This window comes from Herpailurus yagouaroundi, unplaced genomic scaffold, assembly GCF_014898765.1.
Source record: "Herpailurus yagouaroundi ecotype Mexico unplaced genomic scaffold, PumYag 141, whole genome shotgun sequence".
Classification (NCBI taxonomy): domain Eukaryota; kingdom Metazoa; phylum Chordata; class Mammalia; order Carnivora; family Felidae; genus Herpailurus; species Herpailurus yagouaroundi.
This window is the reverse complement of record NW_024412396.1, coordinates 15,741,954-15,762,196: the sequence shown is the minus strand read 5'-3', so window position 1 is coordinate 15,762,196 and position 20,243 is coordinate 15,741,954. Positions and strand designations below refer to the sequence as shown.

The 20,243-nt window shown below is 34.0% G+C and overlaps 1 protein-coding gene across 7 annotated transcripts in view; it reads right to left on the bottom strand.

Moving 5' to 3' along the window:
- Positions 1-20,243, bottom strand: part of MIPOL1 (mirror-image polydactyly 1) — a 330,717-nt gene that overhangs the window by 29,891 nt on the left and 280,583 nt on the right. For 6 of the 7 annotated variants that reach the window (XR_005790835.1, XM_040476974.1, XM_040476973.1 and 3 more), the window contains one exon: positions 14,264-14,494. Coding sequence is in view for 6 of the 7 variants with exons in the window: in XM_040476974.1 (XP_040332908.1) it covers positions 14,264-14,494 (231 nt within the window). In the remaining variant the exon portion in view is untranslated. Of the gene's footprint in view, positions 1-14,259; positions 14,495-20,243 lie in introns of those variants that run through there. The other variant, XM_040476976.1, reaches the window with a different exon arrangement.

The window sequence follows — 20,243 nt, the reverse complement described above, 5'->3', positions numbered from 1 at the left end:
TTTAAAAATTCATAGGAGATCATGTAGTCAAAGGTGGTAATGTCTGTTCTGACTTCCATTTTTGAAGTAAAAGCATAAAATTATTATTAAACATTTTTTGCTCATTGTTATTTTATTTTGGCTTTTAAGATGGATTACTTTGATAACTTGTGACTGGATATGAATGAGCAAGGTGGAGGTTAAGCAAAAATCAGCATAGCATGTTCACAACTCAATATCTTAGGTGGTTAATCATTCAGTTGAACATAGCTCATCAACATGTTGTTTTTTACTGTATTTTTCTTTCTCACTTGTAAATTGTTTAATTTCCACCACTAATGGACCTCTAAATACTCAGAGGACGCAGAAAGTACATTGATACTGAAACACAAATTAATGTGGATATAATGAGAAATCTGTAAGATTTATCTATTCTCTTCGCCAGCTCTTGAAATTGTGTTCTCATATCACCTTATTTAGTAGCTGTTACTTAAAAAAAAAAAAGGACAAGAAATATTGGAATAATTAAACTTAATTAATCTTTAGTTACATTGAAGTAAAGACCAAAATATCTATAATGTGCTATTTGTGGATACATTCCAGCAAACAGAGGCTAAGAAACTCTATTATTTCCTTTTTAAAAGTAAAATGTTAAAAAAATAAATAAAAGTAAGATGTTAAGAATTCCAAATATAATCTCACAAGCAGTTATTTAATGTTACTAAATTTTAATCTACTTTTTAATATGTATTTACAGTGTCTAAACCAAACAATACACCACAAAAAAACTTAATAAATTATGTTTTTTCTTATATGGTTGAAGTAAGTCAAATACTATGTGGTGTTACATATTATTAATATTAAAGATTGCACTTAAATAAAATTATAAATCAATGCAAATTAACTTCTTTTTCTTCTATCAACCAAAAGGGATGCTCACAATTCTACCTAGAGAATATCTATTACTACCAAAGGGATTCAAGAGTCAAGAAAGGCTAGGAAACACCGCTGTAACACTGCTGAGGTTTTCATCATTTTAAACCCAGAAAAGTTTCAATTAATGATGGAGGAAGCGAGTCACTGATCTTCATACTGCCAAGTGAAACACAGCAAGCTAGAATAACTGGTTAGTTTTATTAAGGCATCTTATTAAGATGGCTTATTAAGCTACTCACTATTGTTTTCACAGGGCTTTAGACTGATACTAAACTTTAAAATGTAGGATTCTTTCCTTCCTAACTTTCATAAAAGTCATATATAATTAGCACTGAATGAAATTTTCTAATGTCAACATTTCAAATTTTGATTAACAGGGAATACAAATCAACCTTATTCAAGTTTAATTCAAAAGACTGGCAACATCCTTTGGGAGTCTAGTAGAGATAATATTCAATGCACCTCCAAACTTCAGACTAAGCCAGGGGCCTACAAAGTAAAAGTAATATTCAACTTATTAAGCTAGCATCGTCACAGTAATTTTCTCTACCTGCTTTATGTCTGATTCATAAAAACCATACATTCTCAAATTGAAATCAACATTTAGGGTCTAGAATGTAATCTGGACCACCTTACTGTTGATAGTTATGACGACTGATCTACACGGATGATCGAAATGAAGACAAAGTTAACGGTTGACAGAGGTGGTATGGGTAATGACCATGATGTAAGAAACATAAAGTCAGACAGTGGTAGACACTCTGGAGAGTGCACAATTAAAAATGTGGTGAAATTCCCAAGGGTGGAAGAACCATAGTTGTTCAGTTCCACGATACAACTGTCATTTCTGAACATGAAACACCAGTCAGTAGAAATCACACAAGCTAAGGTAACTTAGTAGGTTTTCATTATTATTTTTTTGAATAAGGGTAAACCAGGAGTGTTTTCTTTTTTTCCTCCAGCAGTGTCTTTTTCATCTTTTATAGAGTATTCAGGGCTAGAACTAGGGTGAGGTGAGGGAGGCACTCAATTCAGGTGAAAAATTTAAGGGAGTATTAAAAAAAAAACCCTCAGTCATCAAGGTAAACAATATTTCAATCAGTATTTTAAAAAAATCAAAGTTAACATAAAAATTTTATTATAAACAAGATACCAAAACTTAAATGAAGAAATGATTAGTACCTATTATAATATGGATAAAATTCCTAAGGCAAAACATCTTTATATTGTAGTGAATTTCTTTAAATGATGAGTTTTGATAAAAGGTTGAATAGTTTAGGTCTATCTGCTATCACTTACATAAGCATGGAATATTTGAGTAAGAGAAATTTCTAAAGTGAATTTCAATACAAATCCCTAAATATTGTTCAAAGAAGGTACCTGACATCCTAAATCCCCATGTTTAAACTTTTCCTGATTTTTAAGGTCTCCTTCGCGTATGCTAAGTAAGTTTCCCGAAACTAGACTGCCTGATTCTAGTGCTAAAGTAGCTACTTTTAACTCTTTGTATGGCTGATGGATGGCCTTTGCTTGAATTAATCAGCCTGGGGGTTATAAGGTGATGACTTTCTAACATTTTATCAACATTTATGGACTGTCATTCTTTTGTAAAACAAGAACTTCTTCAGGGGCACCTGGGTGGCTCAGTCAGTCTGACTTCAGCTCAGGTCATGATCTCACGGTTTGTGGGTTCAAGCCCCGCATGGGGCTCTGTGCTGACAGCTCAGAGCCTAGAGCCTGCTTTGGATTCTGTGTCTTCCTCTCACTCTGCCCCTCCCCCGCTCATGCTCTGTTTCTCTCTCTCAAAAATAAATAAACATTAAAAAAAAAAAAGCCTTCTCCCTTTTCATCTTCTATCTTTTTTAAATGTGTATCTATAGACTTTAAAATGTGAAAAATATTCAGGGGCGCCTGGGTGGTTCAGTTGGTTAAGTGTCCGACTTTGGCTCAGGTCATGATCTTACGGTTCATGAGTTCGAGCCCCATGTCAGGCTCTGTGATGACAGCTCAGAGCCTGGAGCCTGCTTCAGATTCTGCGTCTCCCTTTCTCTCTCCTTCCTCTCTCTCTCTCGATCAAAAATAAACATTAAGGGGCGCCTGGGTGGCGCAGTCGGTTAAGCCTCCGACTTCAGCCAGGTCACGATCTCGCGGTCCGTGAGTTCGAGCCCCGCGTCGGGCTCTGGGCTGATGGCTCAGAGCCTGGAGCCTGTTTCCGATTCTGTGTCTCCCTCTCTCTCTGCCCCTCCCCCGTTCATGCTCTGTCTCTCTCTGTCCCAAAATAAATAAACGTTGAAAAAAAAATTCAAAAATAAACATTAAAAAACATTTTTTTAAAAATGTGAAAAATATTCTATAATCAAATACAGTTTTCTCCTGATGCATAAATTGTGCCAAATTTGGTCAGTGGAAACCTTTCCAATCTACCTCCAAAGGTTAACAATTTTCATTAGTTTCTGGTTTATCCTTCCTATTCCTTTTATTCCTATGTTTCACACAAGAGGTAGAATATTATAAGTACTTGATTTTTTTCAGTTAGTAATATGCCCTGAAATCACTCAGTAGCAGTTTATAGACATCTTCCTTTCTCTCTCTCTACAGCTGCATTGTATTCCACTATGTAACTATGTCATAGTTTATTCAACTACTCTATCTGGATTACTTCTGTTTGCTGTTAGAAAGAATCCTGTAATCCCTATGTTGTTTCATATTCATAGAGATATATATTCAGGATAGATTCCGAGAAGCAATTTTCCTTAGTCAAAGAGTAAGTGCATATGTAATTTCGTTAGATATTATCAAATTCTCCTTTACAGGGTTTTCACCATTTTGCATTCTACCCAGTAATGTATGAGAATGCATAGAATCCTTTTTACTTCCAGTTTCTAAGATCTATGTGAAGAATCTCTTCTTCCAAAGTTACATGGTATTTACTTTCTGTCTCTGAGGCTAAAATTTATTATTTTTCTCACTATTTCCAGTTCCAAAAAGGTGATTATAACTTTTTATTTGAAATGCGTAATATGAGTAGAAGATATATTTTTCAGTCAATGGCTTACATTTATAGAGTGCATTATACTTTTCAAAATACTTTTATGCACATGCATCATATTTGATCCTCACAGCCACATCTGGAAGTGTATCAGTTCTACCTTCCAGATGGGGATTCTGAGAAGGAACACAATTTAATGACTTCTACATACCCAGTTAATGACAACCAAGGGTCCTGTTAGTTCACTGATACTTCTGCAAGATACTAAGATGCCTCCCCTTTAACTTTCAATTCTAGTGCTTTGATTTATTATACGTTAGTGTCACTTATTAGATAAAACTATTAGGCATAGAGACTTACTAATTATATTTATTTCACAAGTAGTAGAAATATGAAAGCTATTAATGAGTTATTTAAATTCATATGTTAAGCTTATTTTGGATAATAAAGCTTAAATTTTATAAACTATAAAGGGCTAACCAAATCTAAGAATGCAATTTATTCTAAAAAATATACCATCTTTCAATTCAGAGTAAGATTCACTTATGGAAGCATAAGTAACAAGCTAGAATATAATGAATTACCTTTTAATATATAAGCAATTAATAGGAATTTGTAAAATCTTAGAAAATCAGACACAAAGTAGCAAACGTGTAATTTTAGACAACATTAAAGTTCAAAGGCTTCCTTTGTACTAAAAATGTCTCTTTGCATTCTCTGAAAAGGGTGGGAAAAAAGTTCTATTTCAAGTATAAAATATTTTGGCCTAAATTTTTAATTAGATTGATTCATCCTTGAGAATGCTAATATATATTTATCCTATCAAAAGTGAGCTTCAAGAAAATATTAAAGGATGACATTAACAGACATTATAAATTGAAAATCCTCAAACAGAAGCAATGAAATCAGTAAGTGTAAATATAAACCCTGATTTTGGTCTCTTTTTCACAATGTAAACTCTTTTCCATGAACACAATCTGTATGTTAAAGATGTCATTTATTTTTGAAGTTGAAAAATAACAAAAAGACTTTAGACCCACATATAAAAGGTACTCTTTTTATCCTTTTCTGAGACATTGACCTGTATACTCATTTAAAAATGAACACCACATCTTTACGTTATTAAATCTTTGTTTTGATCTATTAGTATTCACCAAAGTGCCATTTTATAAAACCTCACACTGAATAGACAAGGCTGGAGGTGACCATCTGCAGCTTTAGAGTCTGCGTTTGAATTGATGAAAAGAGCTTTGTGTTTTCATTGCCAAGTTTGATTCTTCCAGTCATTAGGCATTCCCCTCAGATCGCATCAATGAAGCCGTGCTCTCTTACACCCATGTGTTAAATTCTCTTCTCCTCATGGTTTCCTTTGCCAGCTCTACTCAAGAATGACTATTGGGTCTTAGCCACATTCTTCTCACAGCTGTGTTAAAAAAGAGCATCAGAAAGTCTTCCTAAAACCCATATGTGTATCTGGTCAGTTCTCTGTCTTAGGGTCACCTCACATTGTGGTGTGATTATACAGAGATTCATTCTTGTTCTTGAACTGTGCTACTCCACCACTCTGGGAAAGATTAGGCCCTCCAGTCAGTAGGGGAGAACTTCTTGGAAGCCTGATGTGAAATATACACAGCTCAGAAGGCAAATTAATTTAAGGAAGAAGGCATTTCAAGATTTTAAATATTTATATATATTTTCACCATTGTGTAGCTTGTGAAATGGCAAACGGTAACATAAAGAGAAATAATTAATATATGCTTTCATATGCCTTTAGGATGCCGTTGTGTGCAGCAAAAGAAAACATCAAATGATGATGATGTTCCAAGGACTATTAGTTTGAATGGTATAAATGCCCAAGCAATTAAAAAAAATTAAAATTCTTAAGTTTAGTAAGTTCCAAAATACCGTTCACGATGTAATTTTTGGAGCCTTATTTTTCACTTTTAGTCTTTCTGCAGAAACATCTGAAAAATAATCTATAGTAGTATAACTATTATTTTCTTATACTCAGGTTAAGAACAACAGAAAAAAACTGTTTGTTGAGTTGCCCAAGAATATATAACAATATGAAGAAGAAAGAAGATCACTTCAGCTACTACTACATACTGTATTGTTACAGAATGATTTTTTTCTTTTTAACTATAAATGATCAAGAATGAAGTTTATGTATGGACAATGTTTGTGACTTTACCACTAGTTAAAGCTACACTGAAATAAGCAAGAGGTTCTTTTATTCTATATTTTTCGAGGGCCAAGGTGCACATGTGCAAATCCCTGACTTATTGGGGAGAAATAACTAAACATGGAATGTTAGAATCCAAGTGAAATCAGTATTTCTACTTGTTTTTGGGTTCAATTTAGGTCTTATCTAATTATATTTTGGGAATAAAACCTATACCTAGTAAGGGAGTGTACATCAGATTTTAGGTGGGTATACTAAGGATTTATTAAAAGAAAATCAGATCTTGATTTATATAAAAATGTAGACTTTTCTATACTAACAGAGAGATACATCATATTAAATTTTCTATGTGTTTAAGAAAATAAAGAAGAATAGGGAAAGCAAGGACAAAGTTGTGAATGAGCTGGCAAGTATAATGAGGTTGAGCAACACCCAAGCAGGAATGATGAAAACTTCTTAAAATTTCATTTTTACAACAGCTTCCCTTTTCCTTTTTTACTACAAAATTATTCTAAAGTACACTAGTGGTTAGTATTATTAAGTAAGAAAGTTAAAATCACCTTACATATCTTATTTTTATCAGTTCTGAAACTATGCTCAGGTAAGCTGGATGGATGACTTCTGCTGTCTTCACAGAAGTACCTGGGAGCTGTGTAGCTTGTCAAGGGTTAAACAGTAAGAAGGCTTTAACTGGGGCTAAGAACAGAACCAAGGAAAAGGATACCTGTCAGATCATATGGCCACTCTAAGGAAATTACATTTCATATAAACGTGTGAAAATCACATTTGAATGTTTCTGAGGCATAAGAACTCCTGTTTTGTTTTGTTTTTTAGTCTGTCAAGTTCTAGTTAAAAAGTATATGATTTTCATCATTAAGTAGATCCTATAATTTCCCTACAATGACAGTAACTTTATTTTTGACTTTTAATTACTATAACATTGGATTAATAAAAAACAACAAAAATTACTGCATTTTATTTAGTCTTAAACGGAAACAGCATGAATCTCTCTCATATTTTACTCCTTTGTTCTTCTTCTCTCATTTTTTTTCCATTGTACTCATCTGAAACATGTTTTATCTATCTTAGTAGGCAGAAATGTGTATTAGCCCAACTCTAGATCACCTATTTGAAGACAGGTTCTGAAATGAAGAAGCAGATGAAATATAAGCGGTCACGCTGTAATTTTACTTTTTTAGTCCCTACTCTCAATCTCTTTATGATTCATTCCATAAAGTTAACTATACAAGGGAATTTATCAGGGAAAGTGAAGATTCTTAGATTTAGAGAATTTCTTTTCTTTAGCCTCCACCCTTTACTTTACACTTCATTAGAATTTTTCAAGTTCTGGGTTAGGCTTCAATTTTAATAATCCTACATTAATCCTTCCCTGGTAGAGAGGAATGCCATAGACAATTAACACTATGTTTCTTTTTCATGTCAAAGTGACACATTCTCTAAAGATAAAGGTGTAAGCCCAACTCTAATTTTTATAAAAAATATAATTACATATCTATCAAACTTGGTATCTCTGTGTGTGTGTATATACATAAGTAGCTCTAAAGAAATTTACTTTATGTACGTGTACTCAATGGATGAGAAAGGTGATCCATTATACGAATGTATGATAAAATTAAACTTTTTATAAAACACATACTTATTGGATAGTGTATAAGAAGGTGTGTCTTTCATAAGTTAAATATATATTTAATTTAAAAATGTGTTATCATTTACTGAAATCCAGAATATTAAACTCTTAAAAAGCATAAAAATGACAATATCTAATTGGATCTAGATTCAGAAGGTGCCCCCAGAGCTGAATGGGAAGTTTATCTGCACATAGATTATCACAAATAAATTGACTTATTATTTGCTGAAGTATATGTATCATATCTCACAGAGCTTTTAAATCTCAAACACAAAATCTCAAACACTTCCAGAAGTTTTAAATCCTCCCATTTATTGATAATAGTCAAACTCAACTTTCAACCTTATATTAAATAATGCTGATTTAAAGCTTATGCTGAGTTGAGAATTTATGAGACTTATTCTTTGATTCAATCAACAAGTATTTACAGTGTTCAGACATGTGTACTATTGCCTTGCAACTTATAGTCCAACTAAGAATTTATTAAAAAAAGAAAACATCACAGGTATAGTTGGCAAGAAGCAGAGTAATTTTAATGAAAACAATACAACTGTATTAATCTATGTAAAGACATATTACCACAATTAGTTTTTATTGTGATTAAAATCAAAATCTGGAGCCAGCAACAAAACTAAAAAATTTAGTGATGTATTTTGATGAAAATCATAGGCTTCTTAAAAAAAAATAAGAATACAGGCTTTTTTTTTTTCCCCCTCTAAGCCAAGAAACTGTAGAAATGCTCTGTTCCCCTTCCCAGCACTCAGAGTCATCTACCCTGTTTTATAATTCAACCTGCAAACAGATTAAGCAGCTGAGTTTGTGGAAAGTATGTTTGCTCTACGCTAAGAACCCTTGTGTGACACTATGGCGACTCCCCTGACACCTCGAAGAGAACTACAGACAGTTCTTACCCATCAGCAGGGAAACTGGGCTGAGAATTCACAATTTCTTTGTAACCTCAACTTCTTCACAGAAATCAGTATTTGACCAAGAGGCAGGAAAGACTTTTTGTTAGCTTACATGTTCTTCTTCTTCTTTTTTTTCTGTCAATACCACTCAAAAGCTTAGGATGCCCTATATTGCAAAAGGAAATGTTTTATGCTGATCTTTTATACTTTAATTATGCAATTGGAAATTAGAACACATGTAAATAGTAAGTACTTGTTTTTTTTAAGTATGGAAAGAAAATTTTAAATAGTGACATTTTTTCTTGAAAACACATGTAAAAGTTTACAACTTTTGTCCTACATCTTTTTGTCTGATCTATTTCTTATATAGTTAAAGTTTATGAGGGATTTCAATCATATCAGTGTAAATCTGGTCCATAGTAAAGATGATATGTGATAAAAGTTACCTCACTGTAAAATCTAGAAGCTTCTGAGATCTTCTACCCTTATAAGCCTGGTTGTAAATACTTTTAAGTAATTATGTGTAGCTTAGGTATGTTAAGTATAGTCAAATATGTTTTTAAAATCCTTTGGAAAACTTTTGTGCTAGGCCACAAGAACCATATCTATAGACAGAAAGACAGATGGGAAATAAAATATAGCATAAAGAATAATAGAGTCTTAAATCTCTAATAATGATAAAAACATCACTTAATGGACTGGTGTGTCAGTTTTCTCTTTAATAAATGAGGATTATGAGTGGTCCTTGGCAGAATCATTAGGAGAAGCTTTTCTTACAAAGTTCCTGTGGTGGTAACCTGCTCTTAGTTCTCTCCTACTTCCACACAGCTCACCAAAATAAGTATATCCAGGATTAGCCAAACAGCAACTTAAAAGCTAAATGATAATGTGCTCTTCTTCCACAATCATACACATTTTTAAAAAAGAAGTACCTGAAGACAGTAATGCTTAACCCAAGGGAATGGAAACTTTAGGCTTTATGACACCTGGGCCAAGAAGTTTTTTGTTTTTTATTTAAGATTTTATTTTTGGGTAATCCCTACAACCAACGTGGGGCTCAAACTCATGACCCCAAGATCATGAGCTGCATGGTTTCTGAGTCTGCCAGGCGCCCCCTCCCCCAAGAAGCTCTTGGACAATAATGTCTGATATTCACTATACTTTTCCCTATCAGTGTTTCTGCCTAAAAATATTGGCTAGTTTCTAGGTGGTAATTCTGTACCGCTTTCTTCTTCAGGAATATTCCTATAGGTCAAAAAAAATTAAGAAATTCTTTTGACTCTAAAAGAAAATATAAATTTAAAATCCTACAATTATTAGAAATAGTATATAGTCTCTCTCCACTATTACTGAAGATTTCAGGTCTTTTAAATGTAATTAAACTTGATGGAAGTTGGTGGTTAGGACAAGGGCTAAAAGGGCTAAAAGCTGATCACTAGAAAGTCCCATATCCTGACTTTGAGAAGAGTGCTAAGAGTGGCGGTGCCAGTGAGGGAGGCAGTCAGGACTCACCGCAAAGCTCACACTTTTCCAGAAAACTCTTCTACTAGCACTGGGTACTGGGTTGGTTGAAAACTTTTTTTATCTAGGGCTTAAAGTAGATGAGTGCACATTTGAAATTTTCCTGTGTATTCCTGATCTGAACTGCTTTTACTTTATTCTGTCATCCCATCAACCTATTAAATTGTTCTAGTTCATTTATTCAGAAGTGTTTACAGAGTACCAACTTTATATCAGGCATCTGAGTGAATATGTGGAAGGAATGTGGATACAAAGATGAAGAGAACAGCGTCCATGTCTTGGGAATGCTCAATGGTGGGTAATTTTGCAGGGAGTCAGGTAGACAGGAAAAATATAAACAAAGCAGTTATAACACCCAGATGATTAAGACCTCTAACAAAGGTATGGACTAAGTACTATGAAAACAATAAGGGGCACCTGGGTGGCTCAGTCAGTTAAACACCCAACTCTGGATTTTGGCTTAGGTCATGATCTCATGGTTGGTGAGTTCAAGCCCCACATCAGGCTCTGTGCTGACAGTGTGGAGGTTGCTTTGGATTCTCTGTCTCCCTCTCTCTCTGACCCTCCCTGCTCTCTCTCTTTCTCTCTCTCTCAAAATAAACAAATAACATAAACTTAAAAAAATAAAAAGATAAACAACACAGAGGTAACTTAAATTAACATCTGACTAAAGAGTAACAAAAATTTGACCAGGTACTAGAAGGGAGGAATATGCTTTAAGAAGAAGAAATAACGTGCAAAGATATTGTGGTTGGGGTCGTGGGAGGAAATGATACCAGAAAAATGTGATAGGCCTCATATGACACGCTAAGTTGTTTATGCAATAGTGTGTAGGGGATGAAAGGACCCTAAACATTTTAAATAGGGAAGTAATATAACCTGATTTAAGTTTTAGAAAAATTAACTCTGATGGCAGTGAGGGAGGTAAACTTGCGAGCCAGAGGCAGGTAAACTACTTTTATGATTATTTCAATAGTCTACATGAGGGATGATGAGGGCCTGAAGTTATGCAATTAACAAGTTAGCATGGAATAGAGGGAATCAGGTGATTCTCAGGTAGGAAACAAAATAGAGATTGACAGCAAAGTGCATGTGAAAAGTAAGAAACAGTGAAGGAATCAGGACAGTGCTGAAATTGCTGAAGACCATTAGTGAGACAGGAAATACAGGAGAATGGAGAGGGCTTTATTTTCAAGGGAGGAATTTTTAACAAAAATACTATGGCAACACACAGAAGAGAGTGATTTAACTTTCTAGAAAGTTGAAGAAGACTTTGTACAGAAGAGATACTTGAACTAGTTGTGTTATTTTGATGAGCATGATTATACTAATAATTTATAGAATATTTATAATGATAAAGTAACTGGCACTGAACTAGGTATTTTAGATGGTAGCCAGGTTATTACTCATATCAAACCTGCCTGTGAAGGCAGTATTACCGTTTGAATTTTTCAACTGAGGAACTTTTGCTTCCAGGGGTTATGTAATTTGCCCCAAATCTCACAGGTAATAAGTAGGAAAGCAGGGATTGAAATATAGGTCTGTCTGACTTGACTACAAAGGCTGCCTCTATCCTCTATGCTGTACTGAATCTTCCTGGACGAGTAAGTTTTTCATGGGGGAAAAGGGTAAAAGGTGCCAAGCAGAGGAACCCATGTATATAAAGGTATTTAGTCTTGAAAGACAGAGCTCTTCTGAAGAATGAGATATTGCAGTGTGGAGTGAAACGGAAAAAGGAGAAACTATGCAACATGCATTATTCTAAAGGCATTATGTGTTTATCTCATCTAATTCTTACCACATTATGAGGTGGCAGTATTATTATCCATATATTATGATCTACATCAGCACAATGTTTTAAAATAAAATGTCCAGGTTCACATACCTACACATTTTGAATCCAGATCCTGAGCTTTTAAACCGCTATGCTATATTACCAAAGATATAGGAGTATCTTATTGTTTAGGATGATCATATATTAGTTTTATAATAAAAATATAATTAGAAATGGGTCATCGAATTTTTTAGTTAGGAAATTACTGGTAATCTTAAAAATAACAATTTCAGCATAAAACTTAGCCACAGTGTATTGAGTAGCACAACAGTGAATGGGGATTGAAAAATATGATAGTGAACACAGATCAGTCATTCAAGAAATTTGGTTGTGAAAGGAAAAGGGGAAATGTGGACCTTTTTAGTTTACATTGTAATTACTGCCTAGAATACTGACATATTTACAAAGGACCTTCAAAAATAATTACTAGTAACAGTAATTTCAGATTATATGGAGAATATTAATACCATCTAACAAAGTCTTATAAGTTGGCTTCCTGGAAGGTTATCCTTTTAAACGCAATTATATAGGTTGATGCCCACATTAACTGTAATGAATATATACTGCCCAATGGAGGGAAATTAAAAATAAAATACAGTAGGTTGAATACGAACAGGAAAGCCTCGTAATATTTTATCTAAGTCTTACTGCTGGAAATCAGAATAAAAGATTTAACATTTACCTCAAAATTTAACATTTAAATTACATAACTGTTTCATTTAAACTCTATCCACTGGTATCATTCCATTAAAACCTTTTGATCTGTCTGTTGTTAAATATGAAGAATAGGACAATATAGTAATTTTTCAAAAGGTTAAACCTGTTCAACTTAAAGCATTATTTGAGATGATGTTATTTGTACTTCTTGGTATATAAAGTTTTTTTTTTATTTTTCACAAAATAATAATAATAGTTGAGGAGATGTAAAAAATAAGAGGTTGATGACGTTTCCAAAGATTTTATAGAAATCTAATTGGTCTCTGGGAAACAGTGTTTAAGGGAATTTTAATCATGAATACAAATTAAAGATTATATGTAAAGAAAACTCTGAAATTTGTAATTATTTGTAGACTTTAAGAGCTAAATTAGATTCTGACTGTCAAAAGTTATTGATTTGTAATCTACAATGATATGAGATCTACTTATGTATCTTAGTGTTTTTAGAATGTTAATGTACATTGTGACTAACTGGGTAACAGTTTCTGACTGAACATAAACCTAATCTTTAAACCTACAAAAAATATAATACTTACCATAAATCACAAATTTCAAGATAACCTGATTGTAAAGATTTTAATAAACATGAATAACTCCTAATCTGTTTTAAAATTGGTCTTAACTACAGATTTACCTGACTTTGGGTTACTATTCAAAGCATAATTTCCAGGATGTTGGGGAAATTTTTGAGATGACTTACTTTCAAATAAGAAGTGTAAGAAGAAAATTTGAAGTTAGCACTACTTCATACTGTGAGACTGAAAAAAATAATTAAGGAAAAAGGTATGTCTTACAAATTAAAGACAATTAAGTGTTGTAATGACATAATGTTATTAACAATACTTGAAGATGGGCTCAGTTAAAATGACAAGTTCTATTACATTAAAGCTGCCTTAGGAAATTCTGCTACAATGTTCAAGTCCCATAAATTAACAAGTGATTTCTTTGTATGATATATGTTAACATTTTGCTAGCTATCATAAGGCTGACTTGTTTTGTAGCTTTATTTAAATTTTAATAAAAATGCAAAGATCATCAGAAATAAACAAATGTAATTATGCACTGTGAAAAGCTGTATTGAATACTTCAGAAGAACAAAACGTGAAAATTAATTCCACTGTAACTATTCTACGTGCCTCGAGGTCTCAGCTTACAAAGTCACTCACAGATGATCTCAACTCAAGCAGGATTATCACAAAGCTAAATAAGTAAAGTTGATTATGTGACTACCTCTTCCCCTTGCCAATAACTTTACTTATTACCTATGAGAGGAGTTTTTCATGTATGGCCTTCATGAACTGATGAAGACCAGTTATTAAGTACAGGTGGTTTGCCCTAAATAGTGGCCATGATTTTCAAGTAAATGACCCCAAATATGGATATGATAAGCAATCTAAAAAATAACAAAATTCATTCTTCTCAATCTCCTTTGTCTGAAACCACCAACAGTATGAATAATAAATACTATATTATTTTAGTTGTCAAAAGAAAGTGTTCTGGTTTTGTTTTGTTCCAGGCTTTTGAAATAATGCAAGATCATTTTACTTACTTCTGAACTTTGTCATTGGCCGCTTGGGAGGCCTCCATGGCATGCTGAAGCTCTAATTCCATGTTTGCTCGATCTGTCAGAGCTTGCTGCAGTTGGATAGCCAGTTCCTCATTCTGCTGTTGAGTGATGGAAACAATGTTTTCTCTATTTTTTAAAGCTTCTTCATAAGTACCAAGGGTATGGTTAAACTGATCCTTCAGACTTTCTTCTTGGGATAAAGATTTATGTAAGCTGAGAAAAACATAAAAATAAATAATTTCAACATAAACATGCAGTCTTACTGACCAATAATCTACTTAACAAAAATCTCCAGTTAGATATACCCATTTCTAAAAGTCAATTGAGACATACTTAAAAGGGTAAATAAAAATAATTTTTATATCACAATATTATCCTTGATAATTATTATATTTCTCTGCTTCTAGGCTGAAAGCTACCCAGACAAATGATTATTGATGTTACCAGAGCATACAAGAAGATGCTGCAAGATGTTAGTTTAATTACATCAGTGTAAATATTACATTCAATTTTCTTTAAAAGGAATAGCAGAGAATTAGAAAATAAAGCACCTCTAGGTAAATAAAAGAATATAATAAGCTGACTGCAAAGAAGTGAGAAGTAAGAGAATGGGCATCAGTTTAGTAGATCCAGGGTTTCTTCCGCTGAGCACTTAACGAGAATGAATGAGGTTTGTACAAATACTGATCAGCCCATACACAGATAGAAATGAAGTTAAAATCACTACTCTGACTGCACAAAAATAATATGTATTCAGATATACTTTCTTTTTGTTAATGAATCTCATGCCAAATATATCCACTCATTAAGTCATACAGAGAAATAGCATATAAATTAAGACTAAATGAATGCAGAAGAAAATGCAGACAAATAGAACCCTAAAATGCTAAAGGTCAAATCTTTGATATGTCATTACACCTACCACCTGAGGTTATTTTGAAATGGCACCAAGCACCTCACTCAATTAAATAAAGACATTTTGAAAATATAAATATTTAATAAGGGAAATTTAAAATCCACACAGGAGATGTTCTTTTTTTATTAAATAAAATCATTTCGGTATATGCATACAAAAGAAATGTCGATGGGAGACTTGAAGTAAAACAACCTAACTATATAATACAGATTGATGATGTGAAAAAAAGTAATATAAATCTTAAAGCTGCAAAAAGCTAGTAGGGAACTTTAGCACTGGCCAAATATCTAGTCTGATATTTTATTTAAAACTGTTCAAACTAAAGTAATTATAAATTTCTTCTTTTGTTTAAGTAACCTATAAATCTCTCCAGTGTGCTCACTTTGTAGGTGTCACATAGAAATAAGGACATACAACAGGGACACTTAGCATACCGAAATAAATTATTTCAAGATTCAACTTAGTTCCTAAGAAGAAAGACTGCTATTAAACTGTGGTCAATTGATTACTACATAAAAATAAGAATGATGTTTAGTGCCGTATTTGTAGAGTGCAAAGAAGTATCTTTATGATTCTCACACCTTGTTATTTACTAACCCTGATTTCAATTCTCAGTTCTTTCTACCAATCCATATTCCTGTCTCTTGCCTATTTCCCTATTCTTTCTATGTTCTTTCACACTTTGATTCCTCTTATTCTATGTTCCAGTTTCCTTCAATCCACCCTCTTTGTCTACTTGAGAGATCCAAGAAAGACAAACTACAAACAAAATCAAAACCTTTAAGAAGACAAGTTTATTTATGTTCTTTACATTTAAAAGATTATAACTTACATTTTAATTGTGAATTATATTTTAAATCACATAAAGTGCACAAATCTAAAGTATTCAGCTTGACAAAATGTAAAGAACAAAATATATAACAAACCCAGAAGATTCTCCCATATTCCCTCCCAGTTAATTCCCCTCTCCCAAAGTAATCACTTACCAACATCTATTAAGATTAGTATTGCCTGCTTTTGAACTGTTTGTCTGACTTATTTTACTTAATAAGGCTTATGAGATTTGTCCTATTGTTGCATGCACTTCATTGTTTTTACCGCTATGAAGTATTGTTGTATAATGGAAACCAATTTTACAATAAATTTCATATATTGAAGAAAAAAAAGTATTGTATAAATAGAAAACAAAATATATTTAATCATTTCACTATTATGTTGCTATTAATATTTTTTTATTTTTGATTAAAAATCTTTTTTAAGTTTTTCATTTTATTTATTTAGAGATGGAAAGAGAGAGAGGGAGAGAGACAGAGAATCCCAAGCAGGCTCCACACTGGCAGCGTGGAGCCCAGTGTGGGGCTGGAACTCACAAACCACTGTTAGATTATGACCTGAGCCAAAACCAAGAGTCTGATGCTCAACCAGCTGAAGCCACCCAGGCACCCCAAAGTTTTTAAAATTAAAAAAAAAATTTTTTTTTAATTTGAGAGAGAGCATGAGCAGAGGAGAGGGGCAAAGGAGGAGAGAGAAAGAATCCCAAGCAGGCTCTACGCTCCGCAGAGGCCAACATGGGGCTCAATCCCACAACTCTGGGATCATAACCTGAGCTGAAACCAAGAGTTGGACGCTCAACTGACTGAGCCACCCAAGGCACCCAACGCACCCTGCTATAATATTCTTGTACATTACCTTTTGAAGGACCTAAGCACCCAAACCCCACTTTCTTGAGATATAATTGACATAAGTACTCATTTCTGAAGTAGAATTGCTCCATAGGGTGTATGTATGCTCAGATTTAGTACATGATGCATAGAGTGCATAGAGTTTCCCCAAATGGTCCAACCAATTTACACTCCCACCAGCAATGTATGGGAGTTCCAATTGCTCTATATTCTCCCTTAGAGTAGGATTGCTAGTCTTTTTCACTATAGTCATTCTAGTAGGGGTACAGTGCAATTTCATTCTTTTCATATTGTCTTTTGCTGAATGTAAGTTCTTAATTTGAATAAAGCCCAATTAATCATTGTTTCTTTAATGGCAGTGTGCTTTTTGCCCTTTTAAAAAAAAACTGTAGCCTAACCATTCCTATATATTTCACATACATGGTCCCATTTAAAATTCACAGTGAGCAGCTTCATTTGAAAATTCTGCATTTGTCTATGATGTCCATGACACTACTCAGTATACTCTAGCCAATTAAATATGAAGAATCAATGTTTCAGGGGGACGTGGCTCAGTCAGTTAAGTGTCCGACTCTTGATTTCAGCTCAGGTCATGATCTGACTGTGAGATGGAGCTCCATGCTGAAAGCACGGGGTCTGCTTGGGATTCCCCTCTCTCCCTTCTCTCTGCCCTCCCCTGCTCACCCTCTTTCTCTCACTCAAGTAAATAAACATAAGGAAAAAAATCAATGATTTTTAAAAATTTCATCTTTATTAAAATCTTGGTATCCTGACTTCATTCTCTAATCATTTATCACTTACTAGTCTTCTATCATTTAAATTTTTTTTTCAAATTTACATCTCATTTTTCTATTGGATGGACCCATGACTGGGATCCTTTACTCTCAAGTTCAACAAGCTACTCATCATTCAAAATGCCTTGGAGACCTTTAAATTCCCATCAAGACTTTCTCAAACAGAAGCAATCGCTGGAGTGATCTTTTAAAACAATAAATCAGGGGCGCCTGGGTGGCTCAGTCGGTGAAGCGTCCGACTTCGGCTCAGGTCATGATCTCTGGGTTCATGAGTTCAAGCCCTGCATCAGGCTCTGTGCTGACAGCTCAGAGCCTGGAGCCTGTTTCAGATTCTGTCTCTCCCTCTCTGACCCTCCCCCGTTCATGCTCTGTCTCTCTCTGTCTCAAAAATAAATAAACGTTAAAAAAAATTTAAAAAACCCCAATAAATCAGATGATGTCATTTATAATCCTGCAGTGGCATCTCATTGCACTCAGAAGAAATCTCTCAAAATAAAACAACAAATTGCCTATTTAAACTCACTAAACCTCACAACAACTTATGAGAGAAGTCCTATCAATATTAGATTTTTATAGAGAAAGAAATTGAAACAATCAGGGGGAAGTAATTTAATTAATCTCACACATCAGACAGAACCAGAATCTGAACCCACAGTCTTTCTCCCTGAGCTGAAATACTCCTCCCTGGAGGCCACAGAGCCACAAAGTCTTGTATCATCTGTTCTCTCTTCCTCCTCATCGTTTAGTCTGACATTCTGTTTTTCAGGTACATCAAGCTTTTTCTTGTTTGAGGATTTGTTTGTAATGCTGTCTCCTCTCTCTGACAAACTTCCTTTTTCATTTGGTCTCAGCATGAATACTGCTTTCTCAGATAAACCTTTTATGACTCCTCAATCTAAATTTTGGTGTTCCTTCTTCGTTATTCTGTTTCAGTGACCTTACTCTTTATCTTCTTAGAATTTTGAATAATTTGTAATTTTTTTTTCAGTTTCATCTTATGATCTACTTCCTAATTCCAACATATATATATATTTTTTTTTTTTAGAATTTTTTTTCAACGTTTTTTATTTATTTTTGGGACAGAGAGAGACGGAGCATGAACGGGGGAGGGGCAGAGAGAGAGGGAGACACAGAATCGGAAACAGGCTCCAGGCTCTGAGCCATCAGCCCAGAGCCTGATGCGGGGCTCGAACTCACGGACCGCGAGATCGTGACCTGGCGGAAGTCGGACGCTTAACCGACTGCACCACCCAGGCGCCCCACAATTTTTTGGTCTTAAATGATGTTGTATTGGAAAATATTTTAAGCCATAGTAGAATAAATTATAAAACAATGGCAGAAGAGCCATTAAATCACTCTCAGAAATTCCAAGGCATGTGGCTTACACAATTTTGATTGACAAAGAACGGGAACTATTTCTGTTTATCATGAAGTTAATGAGGTAATATCGTATACCAAGTTTCAATTCACTCTTCCAGTTTTCAAATTATGTAATTCTTTAATTTTTGTAATTTGTATAGAAAGTGAGATGTCTTCTTTTTCCTTATATATGATTTCTTTTTTTTTTTAATGTTTTTTTTCCTTGCTATCATTTATTTTTTATAATTTACATCCAAGTTAATTACCACATGGTGCAACAATGATTTCAGGAGTAGATTCCGTAAGCCCCTTACCCATTTAGCCCATTCCCCCTCCACAACCCTCTGTTTCTTCTCCATTTAAGACTCTCTTATGTTTTGTCCCCCTCTCTGTTTTTATATTATTTTTGCTTCCCTTCCCTTATGTTCATCTGTTTTGTCTCTTAAATTCCTCATATGAGTGAAACATATATTTGTCTTTCTCTGACTAATTTTGCTTAGCATGATACCTTCCAGTTCCATCCATGTAGTTGCAAATGGTAGGATTTCATTCTTTTTGATTGCCAAGTAATACTCCATTGTAGATTTATACCACATCTTCTTTATCCATTCATCCATTGATGGACATTTCAGCTCTTCCCATACTTTGGCTATCGTCAATAGCGCTGCTATAAACATTGGGGTGCAGGTGCCCCTTTGATACAGCACACCTGTATCGCTCAGATAAATACCTAGTAGTGCAATTGCTGGGTCGTAGGGCAGTTCTATTTTTAATTTCTTGAGGAACCTCCATACTGTTTTCCAGAGTGGCTGTACCAGTTTGCATTCCCACCAGCAGTGCAAAAGAGATCCTCTTTCTCTGCATCCTCGCCAACATCTGTTGTTGCCTGAGTTGATAATGTTAGCCATTCTAACAGGTGTGAGGTGGTATCTCATTGTGGTTTTGATTTGTATTTCCCTGATGATGAGTGATGTTGAACATCTTTTAATGTGTCTATTTGCCATCTGGATGTCTTCTTTGGAGAAGTTACTGTTCATGTCTTTTACCCATTTCTTCAATGGATTATGTGTTTTTTGGATGTTGAGTTTAGAAAGTGAGATTTTGAAAATATTTACTTAGTAATCTTTCATACTATAATTCTAATCCATGTCAAATGATACCGTACATGGTCTCCTGTGCTGTTCACTGCACTGAATCCAATAGCAGGCAAA